Source organism: Oryzias melastigma, linkage group LG7 (assembly GCF_002922805.2).
Source record: "Oryzias melastigma strain HK-1 linkage group LG7, ASM292280v2, whole genome shotgun sequence".
Classification (NCBI taxonomy): Eukaryota; Metazoa; Chordata; class Actinopteri; order Beloniformes; family Adrianichthyidae; genus Oryzias; species Oryzias melastigma.
In genome coordinates this window covers 10,411,722-10,427,288 of record NC_050518.1, presented here as the reverse complement: position 1 = coordinate 10,427,288, position 15,567 = coordinate 10,411,722, and the positions used below count along the sequence as shown (strand labels likewise).

The following is a 15,567-nucleotide window of genomic DNA, read 5'->3' as shown; positions in this document are numbered from 1 at the left end:
GCTATATGAGACAGAGTTGGTAAAATGGCAAATAATTGGGTGATAGTATTGAAATGGAATCTTGTATAAGTAAATGTGTATGTGTTTGTGTAGGCGTATATATACACCATATTACCAAAAGTATTTGCTCAGCCCTCCCAATGATCAGATTCATGTGTCCTAATCACTTGGTCACAGGCACTACAGTTAATATGTGAGTCAAGGCAGGTGAGATAATACTTCTGGTAATATATTGTACATTTTTTATTTGCATTTTTGTGGCATATTTTTCAGCTAAATGTTAAGTTTTGTTATTATTGTTTAACAAACTATAACATAAAATAAATCAAATATAAATTATAAAGATAAATACACATTAATGTTTTAATATTTAGTTTCATGGCAAAGCTACTTCAATCAGGATTTTATTGATTATCCCATTGATTAAAAAAACGTTGCTGCTCAGGGATCTGTGCACACACAATTGCAATACTCCCGTTTGGCCAATAGGGGGAGCTGAAACATCAGAATATAAACAGCTCCAGTCTGAGGTTCTTACTGACACACAGGCTATAATCAAGTCTCTTCTGTCTTATTCTATTTCTTTATTGACAAAAAAACAGCTTTTCTTTCAACCTGTATATGAAACAGTTTGCTCAATATTTGCAAGCCACCTAACATACAAAATAGGGGACATATTTGGAATAATCACCAAACGCTACAGCGGTGGGCAATTATCCAGCGTTGGACGTCCGAAACAAAGGGGTTTATCCGGCAGACGTGGGAACGCCCGTGTCCCCGCCCCCCCGCAGACAACCCCGTCGGCCATTGGTCAATTCGTCGCACTCCGCCCCTTTGATTGGCCGCCTGGCTCGTCACTGAGCGTCTGTTGTTCACGCTCGCCTGAGAGTAGGAGCGCCTGTAACAGTGGACTGCTTTGATACATGTTGTTGTGGAGTCACATTTTTGGGTTTGGACAACAATTAATGAGAGGAGACCGGAGCGCATGAAGGTATGTCCCCATGGTGACCTAAAATAAAGTAGTTACAGCTTCAAAATACTAGTTTTAGTTTTAGGTGGAAAAGCATAATGCTAAAAAAATGGTTCAAAGCTGACATTTTTGCACAATTTTCTACTCTTTGTAAAAAATAAATAAATAATAAAACAGGAAGCATTATTTTTCAAAAAAGTGCTCATTGCATTTCTAGGACAAGCAAACATTGTGGACTTATTTTGAGTTCACCATCAGGTTAATTGGTGTTCAGTATTGATTTTGCTATTATCAATACAGCAGGGCCACAAATGATCATCAATGTGATTTATGTGGAATCAGTGACAGGAAGTAATGAAAGTGAATGCTGCTAAGTTGGAAACATCCCCATGTGTCAGACAAAGGCCCAGGGTGGGTGGCAGGTGGATCCTTTGCTGTTCCTCTGCATGCACAGCTACCATCAACAGCTAGTGCTGTAAACAGGAGCAGGCCTCTTCATAATGCTATACTTTTATATTACTGCAAGGAAGAAATAATGTTAGACATTAAAATTAATCATTAAGTGAATGATATTTTGCATGTAGGTGTAATAACTAATGTTGAATTGCTTGAATAAGTTGCACATGTATGCAATATTACTGGCTCTATGTTCAATATTTATAATATGAAGCTGCTACTTTAAGGCATTTAGAGTTCAAAGTGGGTTTTAGCAGTTAACTCCTGAGTGATGATCTTCATGGTTTTGGTATCAGTGGAATGCTGGAGTGACTTTCCGTGGTAGCTGATTTATAGACCTTGATACTGGGTGACAGATGGGGAGTGTGGCCAACTCCTAAAATTCTCACTGTTGTCTGTCTGTACGCAAACATGTGTTTGGACGAAAAAAAGAAATCAGCTTTTATAATACGTGACAAGTTAGCAGCTTGTGATTAACTGCTGGTTCACACTCTGTCACTTCACTGTGAATGTGCGGTGAGCCACAGAATGCACCCAGGAATTCTGCAGATGGAAAATAGTCCAGGACATTTTTCTGACAAAGTACGTAGGCTCAGTGGAAGTTTGGAGGAGAAGATTTGCTTTTAGAAACTCAAGATTAGGACTTTATTTTTTGATGCATACAAATAAATCTAAACAAAACAATGGATCTAGTTGTCTACAAGTGGATTCATCAGAATGGAGCTGAGCAGAGAGCTTGTGTTGTAGGTCCTTTTTTTTCAACAGCATTTTTTTCGTCTGCTTCAGCGATTTGTAAAACAAAAATATTGAAAAGTTGTTTCAAGCTTAATTTACTTGATATATGCCCTCCATCATGAGAAAATGCTTCAAGAACACGGTAAAACACGATGATCATCGAGGTGGGTCTTTAATGGGTTTACCGAGGTGTTTGCTACCAAAAGATATTTCCTGCTTAGTCAAATTTTGTTAAACACACTATTAATACTCAGAAGATCACTCATGTTCCAAGGAGCAGAATGCAGACAGACTTCTTGGAAGTTCTTTAAGGGGAAACTTTGAGTTGAGCATCTTCCTCACACAGTCATGGATGATGTCAGCGTTTCTTCTCAAAGGTCCTGGACTCAGATGAATCATAGGATACAGTGGATTAAGTGCAGACAGGCTAGTAGGCTTAAAAAAAGGTAAAAGATTTGCCCATGAGTCTTGTAGTTTGGAACATTAAAAAAAAGGTTGGTTGTAGACATTTAATACTAGATAAAGCAGCAAAATGATCCCCAATCCCCCGGTAAACCTGATGTCTAGATACACTAATAGCTTCCTGTTTATAGGTCTGAGCACAATTCGGCCACAGATGGGGCCCAGAGTCCAACAATATCACTTCTGTACCAGACACAAAGAGAAGCCACATGTTATATGCTACTAATAAATCCTTTTATAGTACTCAAACATATATAAATGAACTCAGTTTACAAGATAATAATAAGTTGAAGCTACAGCTTTTAAAACGTATCCCATCTGTTCTTCTCTCTCCAGGTGGAAACCATGAATGTGGATGCTCTGAGCAGAGTGGAGCTGCTGACTCTCCTCAGTATCATGGAGGGCGAGCTTGAGGCTCAGGAAGCAGTCATCCACGCTCTGAGGGTGAGTTTAAAACACTCACCAATGCACTCTCCCATTCATACCAGAACACACATTTAGGGAGTGTTTCTACATTTTGTTCTGGAAGAACATTTTACACAGCTGGAAGGAGAAAAAAAAACACTCATCTCGATGGTTTTAGGATTGTGTATACTTTAACTTTTAGGATAAAAGAAACAACACATGAGATATGACACTATTATTTACCTGGAAAAGGTAGAAAAACTTAAAAAAGTTGGATGTGGGAAAATAAGTCCACATATTGAATAGTTTGTAGAACAATTTTCAGTGGCAGTAAAGTCTGTATGACATGTGGATAATTAAGAAAGTTCTCTTTTTATTAAGGTATTTTTGTATTATTGAAGTTTATAAATATTGTTCTGCCTTTAACATCTCTACTAGACTATATTTGAGTAGAGGAACTACCTTCAGTTATCTCATAACAATAGTATTTCATTGTAAGATTCTGTGTATACTTGGATTGTACACAGTTTATTCAGTTAATATGACACAGGTCCTGCAGATAAAATCAAGCCCAAATCTTAAACTGGTGGTGTAGCAATATATGTTTGTGCTTATTTGATTTCAACAAACCACTAAGTTACAATATTACACCTTCACTTTGGTCTAATTTTTTGTAAACATGATGTTATTACCTACCATGGTCATTGTTTGCATCTTTGTTCTTTAGCTTTGTGTTAACACAAACCCTAATGTACCAAAACACAGTTTTCACAAAAGGTCTGTTCACCTGCTTCAGGCCAAAAGCCCAAAAAGTGAAAAAAAGCGTTCTATTCCATACCGCTGTCTTAGTTTTTGCTTTTATGCAAGGTGATGTGTCTTTTTTTGGGTAGTCTTTTGCAATAATCTTACTATATTTTTAAACCTGGTCAAAAGCGCATATCTTTCTTTCCTGCATGCTTTCATTTAGTAGATAACAAAAAATAACACTACAGGAAACGCTTTTTACTGCTTTTAGCACTAAGATGATCTGGTTTCAGCATTGCGTAGCAAAAAAGAATGTGAGCTCACTGGGAGGGGATATGTAAACAGGAACCTGAGGAAACACAGCTTGAGAGGACAATAGCACAGGGGCCATTCTGCGATTCAAAGCCTTTTATTTCAGCAGAGCAGCAGCGATACTGCTGGTTAGACCAGTCCACAGTGTGTGAGCGCTGAATCCAGATTCACTGCAGTTCATGACGGGGTCATTTGAAGTAAGGCTTCAGTGATGAGTTGTACCCCACCTTAATTTTAATCCATGTGATTTAAATTAAAATGTTGTAATAACTAAATATGTGACTTTTTAGCTTTTATGGATTCTTGTTGGGAAGTAATTTGTAATCCTTAAAAGTCTTTGAAATCCGGATTTCCACGTCTAATATGTAAGTACATCAAAAAGTCACAAAAATACCACCACTTTAACTCAACTCTGAAGTTCACATTGTGTAATAAACCTCAGACATTACTCAACAACAGCCTCAAAGATGACTACTGTTGGAGTGGAGTTTCTCCCATGCTTGTTCCTTAAATCCCTTTTTGTTCTGTGTGACTCATTCACTTATATCCAGTGAAAGACTGAAGCTTTGGTTCAGCAACAATGCTCTGCAGTGTGTGTGTATGTGTGTGTGTCTCGTCCAAACAGCTCTCCATGCCACTGCTGCTTTTCCCATTCATGACTACAACAGCTGTCCTAAGTTTGGATTAAACTTCTCAGACCCTGAAAGCTTGGCTTGCTGTCTGAAATTTGGATTATGAGTCTGTGATGAGGAAAAGTGCAAGTCACAATTGTTCTATTGTAATAAATAAGCCTTCATGAGGCTGAAATGTTTTTCTTTTTTAAAAAAAAAAAAGTTAACAAGATGTGATTAAAAGGTAATTTGAAGTTCTCTGGTCTTAGAGACGGAAAGGAACTCAACCAGTTAAAATCTAAGGAATGTAATTTTGATTTTAAAGTGCTCCACACACCCAACCAGTCCCTTTGGAAAATATATGCTTGGCTTGTTTTTTCTGTTTTTTTTTCTGTTTTTTAAGCATGGTCACATTATGGGGGGTCTTTCATGCTTTACCGTGACCAATGTTGCTGAACTCTCCCACCCACTAAAATAAGGAAAAAGAAAAACCCACACACACATTTTGGTGGTCTGTGGATCAACTCAAAGACTGTAGTGTTTACTTAGGAGAGGATGTTCAGCGCTGTAGGCCGAAATCACTGACTTCCCCTTTTCCCATTTAGGGCCTTTACATCAAATTATCTCTTGGTAAAAGCTGGTGCAGACTGTAGAGAGTAAAGACCTGATAGTCAACTACTTTGACCAGTGTTGAACTTCTTCTTTGTGCACCAATTTGGCATTCGTGAAATCAGTGCTTCTCTTTTTCTTACAGTTTAATCAGTAACACGGTTTGTCTTTAACTGGTACTTGATACCAGAGAGAGGTTTTCCCTGCTGAAGATGGCCAGAAGGCAAGTAAAAAAGAGGCTTTCAAATGCTTCCCACTGTTTCCCGCTTTAAATGTGTTTCCTCTCACAGCAGCCTCATGGATGCTTGAAGATTACTCAGGGCAACCACGCTAAGTAGCTTTAACCCATGCTTTCCCCAAAAGAACTGACTGACTTTTGATCCGTTTTAGCTTGCACTGCACTCGAAATGAGATGCTGTCACTTTTGGGACAAGTCTCTGCAGATAGCGTTGCGCCGTTTCTATTTGTCATCACTAAGAAAGCAGAGCCACGGTTTAACTGGAGGGAACATTCCTGAGAACTAACACCAGACAGTTCCTGCATTCCAAGAGGTGTGGCACATCTTTTTGAGCTGACAACTGCTTTTATCTATAGGGAGCTAATTCTATCATTGTTTGTGTCTGAAAATCTAGAACCACTGAGGGTTTTATCATAAAGAAATAGTTGGTATTTGCATAATAAATGAATAAATTTCTGTTTCCCTTTGCAATGATTTATTATCAAATAATCAAAATTGCAGTTTTATAACTAGGGTTTTTCCCATTTGTGCATCACAGCTTTTGCAGTTTAATATGCTCGGCTGAATCTCTGCATGGTGTTTGTATGTAGTCATATCCTCTAATCCTAAAAGGCTTTGTCTGTTTTTGTAGGCTGACGCATTTTCCTGATTCTTTAAACAATGGCGACTGGCAAGGGTGTGTTTGTAAGATAAGAGTGGGGACTGTTACGACTCAGGCCACTGCCCATATCTGACGTGCTGTCAAGCAAATAAATTAAAAAAAATAAAAAGGCAGCAGTAAAAAAGGTTACTCTCTAAGGCAAAATATTGCCTTTAAAATGCTTTCAAGCACTAGTGACAAGATTTGATGTTTCTTTCTGCTAATACGAACACACAAAGATCAAATGAAACCTTTGAAGTAGTTGACATCTTTGCAACCAAACCTAGTTCTCTCTATTAAACAGGAGATTGCTTTGATGCCACAAATAAAAGCAATAAAGTACACCCGGCCAAACCAAGACAACAATCAGTCTGAGCTCATAAAAACTGCAATTCGATGCCCTTGCCCCAAAACCACCCAATCCCTTTCCAGTTCAATTATTGGCCCATTCTTACACTAAACCACTTCCTCGTTCAAATGAGTCTCCCTGTTTGTCATGTCTGAACACAGACAGAGAACATGTTTCATCACTAACCACTCATGATAGCATTTGAGGTCATAAAAGATTACAATGGGGTGTTTGTTAGGTGTCCTTATAGTTATCTCCATGCCTGTCTGTTGTTAATGTGTAGGTAAAAGGATAAGTATTAAATACAAACCTTATTGCATGCTCTAAAGTAAAAGTTTTGCAGCTTGTTTTTATTCTTTGTCTTTTATTTATTTTAGAGGATAAAAATCCAAAGTTTCCTCCACACCTTCAATGAAGATCTGCAGAGTTAAAAAATGTACATATAACTTAATTCATGCAAAAGTTACATTTGGTAACTTTTTTTAACATAGCAAGAAAGTTATAGTTGATTTTTTTTTAAAGCTTTGTGATTTTCCTTCATTATCTGCAGTATCAGAATAATTACATTCGTTTTTATTGTGAACCTACTAAGCAATTCTGTGATGTGTGTAGAAGAAAACCACCACAGTAGCACTTCACCACAAGTATTTCCTCTATCAGCCCACTTGAAAGGAATGTGTAGTCAGTGATTAGAAAGTTGCACACCCAAACACACCTGTGCTTTACAGATTAAATCAAGGACTGCCTTTCTGCTAGCTTTATGCTGGGTGCATGAACCGGTACTCCCAAGTGTCAAAGTTGGAAATGAACGTGAAAACACTTCATTCCTAACATGCAGGTGCAAACAGATTACTCAAAGTCCCATTTATTCTGGAGATATTCAACCGAGTTAAAGAGAAGTTTTGACATAACTTGCGTTTGGTCTTAGAATCAAGTACAACAATTTGATTAAACCTGGAATTAATTAGATTAAATTAGTGTGCAATTTTTGATCAGTTTCATCAAAAAAATAACCAAAACTATTGTGTTTGAGAGAAAAATTCTTCCCGCAAAAATGACTTCAGGGTCAGAAATATTAAAGAATGTATAATATTCAATTGAATTACAACCATACATATGCTTTTAATGACTATTTCCTAGCAGTAAATCTATGGTGGGCCCTGGAAATGGATTCTAAGTATTATTTGAGTAAATGGTTCCAGGAAGTGATTATCAGTGGTAGATTACATATTGACCTCTCCAAGATGATATTTTAATCTGCTCTGTGTAGGGCAGTGGATGTAACCAGTGGTTATTTTTGTTGCTTTTTCCAGCTCCATATTTATAACAAACTCTGCTTTTACTGCTAAACCACACAAACTCCAAGTATAGAACGGATGACGTCAGTTGAATGTTTTCAATTTTTAGCTTTTTTTAAATGTATTTATTTATAAAATAGTCTTTTGCTAGAATAAATTGATGTTCAGTTGTAGCTTTGTGACTGCTGCGGTTCATTGTGTGACAGCCATTCCTGGGGAAAGGCTTTGCGGCTCATTTCAGCTCCCAGAGACCATGTATGTGCCTTCAGGCTGTATACAACTGACTGACAAAGAGGGTTTTCAGGTGAAAGGCATCAGGTTGTCCCTCACACCTAGTCGCAGCAGCTGGAATGCATTACAGAACAACATGCTTCAGCGTATCCATTTCAGCAGCAACTGCATTCAAAATTGAATCGTGTGCATTTGTTCCCACGACTTTTCTATAAAAGGTATTTGTCGTAAGTCGTTTGGCAGGAATGAGGACTTTGCAGCCAGTGGGGTTTTTGCCTCTTGTGCCCTCTCATGAAGGGGAAGTACACTCTGTCATTATGATCAGAACTGTCCTGACAAAAACCAAGAGACCAAATCCACTGATTTGACACACATACACACACACATACACAGCAGCCAGCCCTTAATAGCCAGCTTAAAGAGCTGTTTCACTGAGCAAAAAAGGAGTTTTGTCTGAAGCTAAATGAAGAAGCATTTGCTTTACACACACACAACATACATATACTCACATGCTTTCAAAGCTAATTCAAAACGCCTGGACATTCACGTCCCAAACAGTAGCACCCTTAAGGCTTGCTTAGTCTCAAACATTGTATGAGACTGACGGCGCTCAGACAGAATTATTGTACAAGTCTTGTTATCTGTTCAGCACAGACTCACAACCTTTGTTCAGTCTGAAAAAGCCCCAAACTCAGCGTCCCTGCTGAAGCCCTCTGGGTGTGTTTCTGTAGGAAAACATGATGAGGATCCAGCAGGAGAACACAGTTCTGTGACGGTTCGTCAGTGACAAAGACTCACATCCTAAAGGCAAACTAAATGTTGCAGATATTTACATCCCAGTTGGCCCTAAATGTCTCCAGATTTAAAATCTACTGTTTTGTTGCTAATGAGACCCCCTATGGCCCCGTGACACAAAGTGAGGTCAGGAAGGTCGCATTCTATTTCATTCAAAGCAGCTTCAACAATTATGGAAAAAAAGTGCTTTTAGCCTTGATTTCTTGCCACTGATCCAACAATATATTTTAGTCAAATATTGCTTTAGGATTAGTCAAATCTGTTTCCTTCATAGACATTTCACGTTTCCGTCTAAAAGAAGTTTAATGACAGTCCTTCACCCCAGCATCCCCGGGGAGGAGTTAACATCTGCCCCTTGTGGGGGTTGGACAGCAGTGCTTCACCTCTTTGTGTTTGGGTTGACAGGAACGACCATCTGCTTGCACTCATGCTGACAATAAAAACAGCACAGATTTCCTGCACACTCACAGAAACGCACACTTTTGATGTGTATGTTCAGAACTATCATTTACAGGTACTTGTTATTATTTTTTACAGTAAGAATCTTTATAATTTTATTTGCTCACGTAGCATTGCTTCATGTAATTTTCTGTCGACACTACCCAAACAGACACTACCCAATAAACACACAGGTCTCTACACAGTAAGGATTTACTGTACACACAAATGGGTTGAACACAAGCTTGGCCAAACAGTCTTAACTAAATGCATGTGTTGTGTGTTCTTCTTAGGCCCAGCAAAGAGACACTTTTGTCCAGGAGCGCTACGGACAGTATGATCTAAGTGATCCCTTCCTGGCCCTGCAGCGGGACAACAAAGCTGCAGAGCACCAGCAGACACTCTCCCAACCTCACGCACATCTGCAGGGCCGGGCGGTGGGTCCAAACCCTCTGGCTGTGCTGAAACTGGTAATGACACACTGCAGGAGGATGCAGGAGAGGATGATGGGACAACTGGCCGCTGCCGAGAGCAGACATAGGAGGGTAAATGGCAAATCACACCCACATGTACCCACACAAATTCATGTCAGGTTGGGTAGTGTTGACAGCAGTAACTATACAAGTGTGGCACTCCAGCTCACTGTGTGTGCAGAATGTGTATGTCCAAATGTGTCAGCAGTTGACTTGGTTTCTATTATGTAGGCAGAAATGAAGCATAGAAAAATCAGATAAATTAACATCCTCTGTAAAACACCCTCTACCATATGGGTTGTGTCCAAATTCCTTCACTACTTAGTGAACTACAGTATATAGCCATTTTGTAGAGCTGTCCAAATTTACAATGTGAAAAATCAAATGCTCTAGAAATTTAACAGAAGTCTCAACACACTCACTCCTACCTCTTCATGTATCAACGTATGGTTCAAGCTCCCTCTGGATCACTTTTTGGCGTTTTGGGTCTCCCCAACTTGTCGTTTTTTGCCGTTCTTCCCATTAAATCAGGGGTCCCGAACCTCCGGGCCGTGAACCAGTACCGGTTCAAGGGCTGCTTGGTACCAGGTCACAGATGCTAATCAGGGGCCCCCAACCTTCAAAACGTGTACCGATTCCAATACTGGGATGTGGAACGGACTGAACCATACATCCATATGAAAACAAGTTGGGGGTGAGAATGTGTAGGAAGTCTGCTGAAGAGCAGTGAGCATCAATGTTCACTAGATTTATGTATATAGACTACAATGCATTGCATTTGAACAAATTTTCAAATGGAAAAAAAGTATTTTAATTGAATTTTTAATAAACAATCAAAGTTTTCACTTCAGACGCAGTGAATTCATAAATAGTCCTCGTAAAATTTTCATCTTTATTAGGTTTTTAATTTTGAAAACCATTGAGGTCATATTTAAAACAAAAAAAAAGTGAGCATCATGTCCAATTTTATTTTAAAATCCAGGGCACTAGATAGTCCTGCACTATTTATTTCATTAGTAGTTTGGGAGCAGGGAGGGAATTCCGACTTAAGCACAGACATAATAAAGTGGAATCCAGTTTGCCTTGTTTCCTCCACATTTAAAGCAATATAAAGTTATTTCCCTGGGCGATATTTTTACATATTTGGAGTTGCTGAATTCTGACTAGGTCTGCATTTCATTATTTTTCTTCCTCTACAGGTGATAGCTGATCTTGAGGAGGAGAGGAAGTGCTACGCCCGAGAGTCTGCGCGGCGTGCTGACTTTGCTTTAATGTTGCAGACAGAGCGAGATAAACTCCTGCAGCAGGTGTGGCTTGAATGTAAAACATGGAACACACATACATTTTGTTCTTTCAACGTAGGTAAAAGGAAAAAAAAAGAAAAAAAAAGAGCACCCATAAATATAGCTCGGTTTGGACATCTGGTTGGAATGTCAACCAGAGACCTTCCAAGTGAAGTGATACAGGCTCAGTCAGGATGAGGCCCCAAAGCAGACCCTGGACACGCTGGAGAGATTATATCTTAGCTTGCCTGGGAACTCCTCAGTATCTTTCCTGAGAAGCTGGAAGAGGTGGACAGGGACAGGAAGTGTGTGGCTCCCTAATAGATCTGCAATAGGAACCCTGTTTTTAAGTAAAAGATGGATGAAAAAAAACTAGTCTTATTTTTTGTTGACAGATGAGGATTCTGTATTCTTATGTTGCTTTTTTTAAGGCCCGAGGCTCAGTTCCATCTCAGGAGGGTGGAGAGGGATGGATTTTTGTCAAAAGTAGACAGTGAAACAGAGGCACTTTTCCCGTACGTACAAGCAGAAAATTGTTCCAGGGGAAACAGATGAGCAGGAGGCCATTGTTTTGCTGTCCAGCAGCCAAGGGACTTTATGGTTTCAGGAAACGACAGATAATAGATGTTCTATTCTAATGTGAGATCAGCCGTGCATGCAGCGTATGCTCAGAACGCAGACTCAACAGAGGACTTATGTAAGAAAAATTTCCTGAGCGTCTTCCTCAGGTTTTCCTGCCTTTGGTGTTTTGTTGGACATAAAACCAAACAGAGAGGGCACATGATTGTGTTTTATTGCCCCTCATTTCCTGTTTTAGACTCATCAAAGTTTTCAAGAAGTCGCCGTCAAACAACCCTGCTGCGAAATAACCTTTCCATAAACATGCCAGGCAATCATTGACGCGTTGAAACACAAACTGCCGCCTGTTTGTGTATCTGTGATGTGAAACATCCTCCATACTGATCCTCTTCAGTACTTTAGAATAATGCCAGAAATGTAGAAAAGCAAGTATGGATTTTGTCTGCAAAGGACATTAAACTTTAGCAAATTCCATTTTTAAACTTCAATTTATAAACTTAAGATGAAATTTTAGTCAATGCAAAGTTAACTCACTTAAATAAATTTTATCTATATATCAAAAAGCTGCAACAGACCTAAAAAGCAGGAAACTGAAATTGCTTTATTTTTAAAAAGCCATAAGGATAATGGTATTTTGCCCCCTTGTGGCCAAATGTGGAACAACCGGTTTGACACAATGCATTTCTTTGTTTCCTCTTTTTAGTTGGAGGTGGAGTGTTCAACAGTGCAAAGGTTAGAAAAGGAGCGAGCCCAGGTGGTAAGCAAAGTGGAGGAGTCCCTGTCCCAACAGCAGCAGCTCTCCTCAAACCTAACACTGGAGCTGCAGAAAGCGAGCAAGCAAGCTCAGGAAGAGGCTCAGAAGGTGTCCCAACTTCAGAAGCTGCTACAAGAAGAGACGAGCGCGTCAGAGGAGCTTCGAGCTGCTGTCGAGGAGGAGAAAAGCAGGTCGGCCCAGCTGGAGGCCAAATGTGAGAGGCTGCAGGCTGAGTTTCATGCGGAACAAGAGCAGTTAAAAGTCAGGCTCAAAGCAGAGGAGGAGAGAAGAAGGGAGCTGGAGAAGCAAGTGCAAGAACTCAATCGGAGGTTGGCTGAACCTCAGAGTTGTAGAGCAGTAAAGGAGGCCGTGGAGGAAGTAAAAGAGTCCAAGCCGGCGATGGTGTCGACTTCTGTTCAGACGGAGCACAATGGAAAGATGAATGTCACTCCTAAATCGTCCCCACTGCCAAAGACCAACGGCCTTCACCCTCTTAAAGAGATAGATGTGTCCCAGGAGGATAAAGGAACAGAAAATGGAATGGAGAATGGAGGTGGAACATCTTTGCATTTCCCTCTTCACCCTGTGTCCCACCCTCATCCTCAGTCTCCATCCAGCACTGCCTCTTCTTCTCTCTCCTCTTCCCCCATCTCTTCTCCGATTCTTGCTAAGCGGCTGGGCAGTCCAGGCTTCCATCAGTCCTTCTTCCATGCCGGGGTAAACCAGCGCTTCCAGGCTGCCAGGAACAAGTTTCAGAGCCAGGCTGAGCTGGAGCAGCAGCAGCATGGTGGCCCCCTCTCCCCCAGAGACCTCTCCCCCACCACAGCCTGCACTTCTCCTCCACCAGAGCACAGTCCAGCGAAGCAGCTAGCTCGCAACACCGTCACTCAGGTTCTGTCTCGTTTCACCAGCCAGCAGGCCGGAGTAAAGCTGGCACCGATCAGTAGTTCTCCGTTTGGGACGGACTATCGCAATCTAGCTGCCTCTCCTACTGGAGGGAGATCACCGTCCTCGGGGCCTCTGTCTCCTGGCATCCGTTCCCCCCTCACTCCTCGCTCAGAGAAGATGCACCCTTCACCAGTGCCACTAAAAAGACCAGGTATCAGTCCTACACCCGGCTCACCGAGTCACTCGTTGAGAACAGCCCTTTTTCCAGAGCTGACTGGGAACTGCGGACACAGCAGCAGTGAGCAGGAGGGAGTGAAGGGATCAGACCTGGTCTTATCTTCTACCGGTTCCTGACAGCCTCATGCAAACACTACTTCCAAAATGAATCAGGAATAAAAAGATCTTTTTTTTTTCTCAATAATATCCCTGTCTGCTGTTCCATGCAAAATGTCTTAGTTGCAATCCTTAACTTCACAGTTTAAGTGTGACTCTATCAAGTCAGGAAGCAGCTCACATCCAAACTGATGATGTGACAGGTTTAGTGTGGGTTTCCAGAATCCAAAGTGTGGCAGAGACATGAAATGGAAAGTCTGCATGAAAGGCAAAAAATGTTTCAACAAAAACAGTTTTAAGATAAAGCACAAAGAATGAAAGGCAAAAGGAAAAATAGTTGTATCTCAATTTTTAATTTTTTTTTATTTTACAAAGATTTTGAAGAAACAATATTTTCATTTCACTATTCGTTTACATTTCTAATAAAAGCCTAATCAACTAGAAAAGAATTTAAGCATCATGCTGATTGTTTTACTTAAAATCAAGTTTGGTAATAAATTGGTTTAGAAATAAACTGCCTAACAAAATGTAGATATACTTTTTTTTAAAGAACATCTGCTCTTCCAAGCAACTGGAAAACCACTAGAACAAAACTTATGGATGCTTGAATAAAGATGTAAATTTAAGTATTCTTTCAATTTGTGCTTTTAAAGTTCTTTAAAGCGTAACAAATAAGTACTCTATACTTTTTAACTTTTTTAACAGATATTATTGTTCAACTGCACTTCTCCAATTAACAATTCATTTAATTTTTGATTTATTTCCAACACTAACTAAAAGCAAAACTACTTAGAAGATGTTTTCCAAGTGCTGACGCATTCTAGAAATTGTAAACTATGCTGTAAATATCTTTTTAAAAAGAACAAACTTTGCTGCTGTAAAACAAATATCACATGCATGTATTCTATTCTATTGTCTTCTTCCTTAAAAACACTGAGCTTTGTATTTGAAAGAAAGCACACTTTGCACTGTTTTGCTACAACAGGTTTTAGACTAAATCCAGTTTTTTCAGGGATGATGGTGCAACATTTTTTTTTGTAAACTTATCACTGTTATATTAGAATCTAATAATTTGTCTCTCCTGTAGTCAAAAAATGAATTGCATCAGTTAAGTCTTGTAAGGTTTTTTTTTCCTTGTCTTGTCTTATTTTCATCAGTAAATGTATTGTAAACACTGCTTAAACCAACTTTATTTTAAATAAATGGTCCCTGTTTCAAAGTTTCCTCTACTCAGTTTCACTTTAACCAACTTTGAGTTGTAAGTACACAATCATAAGCAAAAAAAGGACTAAAATTCAACATGTTTATTCCATTTGTTTAAACAGAATTGGGCAGTACAGTTTTGTGCTGTAAAGCGGAAGTATAATCTTAGGGTTGAACACAACACATAGTTCAGTTGACAAGTGATGAGGCGGCCGGCTCAGAGGTCATGTAATGCATGAATCCTACTACAGTACATCATTTCGCCATACAGTTACTGTTTTGCACTGATCTGGAATTGGTAACTATAGTTTGTTACAGTTTCAGGTGTGATACTTTAAGACTTTCAACAAAATCCAGCATATTAAAATAGAAATATGCATACATGAATAGGATGAATTCTTTACCATAGGAAAGAGAATTTGTCCAAAAAAATAAAATAAAAAATCGTGTCTATATGAGCATGTTTCCCTTTTACAAAGGAATGCTGTACAGCAATGTAGAGGTTTTTCAACAACAAAAAAAAGAACAGAGAATGCATGATGGATCCAGCAGTGCAGAGACCGCTTTTTTACTATATTCCTTCATCAGAGCTTAAATGAGTGGAGAATCCATTCATCAGTGGAGCATAACAAACAAAATGTTAACATTCTATCAGAACAGTTTCAGTGGCAGAGCTTTGCCAAGAATTGTGCTAAATTGGAATTTTATTGATTTAACCTGCATGTCAGTATACAAACTGTTGGTTAAAATAAGCTTATTTT

At 39.4% G+C, this 15,567-nt stretch overlaps 1 protein-coding gene across 1 annotated transcript; it reads left to right on the top strand.

The window, feature by feature from the left end:
• Positions 1 to 863: 863 nt before the first annotated feature.
• cttnbp2nlb (CTTNBP2 N-terminal like b) lies at positions 864 to 15,250 on the top strand. The gene is made up of 5 exons (XM_024292641.2): positions 864 to 991; positions 2,960 to 3,067; positions 9,587 to 9,838; positions 10,966 to 11,073; positions 12,332 to 15,250. The coding sequence occupies exons 1-5, from the start codon at positions 986 to 988 to the stop codon at positions 13,622 to 13,624; spliced, it is 1,767 nt and encodes a 588-aa protein (XP_024148409.1). The 5' UTR covers positions 864 to 985; the 3' UTR covers positions 13,625 to 15,250.
• The last annotated feature ends 317 nt before the right edge of the window (positions 15,251 to 15,567 follow it).

Excerpts from the sequence above, each read along its gene's own strand:
- cttnbp2nlb (XM_024292641.2), top strand. Across the intron at positions 9,839-10,965 it reads CCGAGAGCAGACATAGGAGG|GTGATAGCTGATCTTGAGGA; the intron begins GTAAATGGCAAA and ends CTTCCTCTACAG. Across the intron at positions 11,074-12,331 it reads GAGATAAACTCCTGCAGCAG|TTGGAGGTGGAGTGTTCAAC; the intron begins GTGTGGCTTGAA and ends TCCTCTTTTTAG.